Genomic DNA, 1,959 nt, shown 5'->3' with positions numbered 1-1,959 from the left:
TCCTCCTTTATCAGATCAGCCATTGCTGTATCATATTGTCTGTGTTCAAGTGACTCTTATTTAATGAATAATCACCCTAAAGTGCAAAACTAGTGTTGCTGACATTTTGTTATAATTGTTCCATTTTATTATTAGTTATTGTTGTTAATCACTCACTGTGCCTAATTTGTAAAACTTTATCATGGCTATACATGAATAGGAAAAATACATGATATATATCATGTTTGTTACTATCTAGGGTCTTGAAACACACCCCTATTTGATAAGGGGAGGTGGCACTATACTTTGACATATGCCACTACAGATCAAATTCAAAACCCTGGTCATTACTAAGATGTCTAACTTCAAACAAGTTCATCTTACTTATATATGCCTCAGCTTGCTTATATAAATATTATGTGGCTACTTGTTTTATAATTCATCTTGTAATTTCCATATTTAAATTAATATGTTTTCATGTTTTATCACAGTCTGATGTCAGACACACGGTAAATATTATATAAATGTACAAGATAATTATTATTTTGTTGTCATTATTTCAGAATTTTTTAAACAGTAATCATGTTGTCACCAGAAGGAAATCACAGTTTGGGAGCCACATTTACCCTCTTGGGCTTCTCCGAATATGCAGATCTCCAGGTGCCCCTGTTCCTGGTGTTTCTGACCATCTACACGGTCACTGTGCTGGGGAACCTGGGCATGATCCTGATCATCAGGATCAACCCCAAACTGCACACGCCCATGTACTTTTTCCTCAGCCACTTGTCCTTTGTCGATTTCTGTTATTCCACCACAGTGACACCTAAACTGCTGGAGAACTTGGTTGTGGAGGACAGGACCATCTCCTTTACAGGATGCATCATGCAGTTCTCCTTTGCCTGCATCTTCGTGGTGGCAGAAACGTTCATGTTGGCAGTGATGGCCTATGACCGATTCGTGGCAGTTTGTAACCCTCTGCTCTACACGGTTGTCATGTCCCCAAAACTCTGTGCATTGTTAGTGGCTGGGCCCTATGCATGGGGTATAATCTGTTCTCTGACACTCACCTATTTTGTCTTGCCATTATCCTTCTGTGGTTCTAACATCCTCAATAATTTTGTCTGTGAGTATTCTGCCATTGCTTCTGTCTCCTGCTCTGATCCCTACATCAGCCAAGTGCTTTGCTTTGTCCTTGCCATGTTCGATGAGGTGAGCAGCCTGGGAATCATCCTCACTACCTACATTTTCATCTTTGTCACTATCCTAAAAATGCCTTCTGCTGGTGGGCGCCAAAAAGCTTTCTCTACCTGTGCCTCCCACCTGACAGCCATCACCATTTTCCATGGGACTGTCCTGTTCCTTTATTGTGTACCCAACTCTAAAAACTCATGGCTCATAATCAAAGTAGGTTCTGTATTTTACACAGTGGTCATCCCCATGCTGAATCCTTTGATCTACAGCCTAAGGAACAAAGATGTAAAAGACAGTGTCAGGAAGTTAATGAATCACCTAACAAAATTTTGTTGAAGACCATGTCCGCAAAAGAAATTTGATTTATTATATTGAGGTGTGCTCAATATGATTCAGATTATTTAGTCAATTTACCAGTGTTTTAAATCTATTGTAATAAACCTTTATTTTATCAGTTGATTTTTATTCATATCAATGTTTATAAAAATAACTGTATACCATTTGTGAAGTAAAACAAATGTTTAAAGTAAGATTAATATTGTTCCTGAAACTATTTATGCCCACCCAGATCCTCAGAAGTCACCTTATTTGTAAATAAAATCTTAGTAGTTGTAATTGATTAAGGATGGAGATGAGACCACAGTGGATCAGGGTGAGCCCCGAATCCATGAGCATGTCCTTTAGGAGCCGGTAAAGGACGTCACACAGGGTTGCACAAAGAAGGCCATGTGGAGATGGGAGCAAATTGGCAGTTTGCTGTCACAGACCAGGGGCAAAGCAGAATTCTCC

At 39.2% G+C, this 1,959-nt stretch overlaps 1 protein-coding gene across 1 annotated transcript; it reads left to right on the top strand.

Moving 5' to 3' along the window:
* The first annotated feature begins 561 nt into the window (after positions 1 to 561).
* On the top strand, positions 562 to 1,506 carry LOC142870526 (olfactory receptor 5D13-like). Its single transcript, XM_076001372.1, has one exon. The coding sequence runs from the start codon at positions 562 to 564 to the stop codon at positions 1,504 to 1,506; it is 945 nt and encodes a 314-aa protein (XP_075857487.1).
* The last annotated feature ends 453 nt before the right edge of the window (positions 1,507 to 1,959 follow it).

This window comes from Microcebus murinus, chromosome 4, assembly GCF_040939455.1.
Source record: "Microcebus murinus isolate Inina chromosome 4, M.murinus_Inina_mat1.0, whole genome shotgun sequence".
In the NCBI taxonomy this organism is placed as follows: Eukaryota; Metazoa; Chordata; class Mammalia; order Primates; family Cheirogaleidae; genus Microcebus; species Microcebus murinus.
This window is presented reverse-complemented; position numbering and strand designations above follow the sequence as displayed.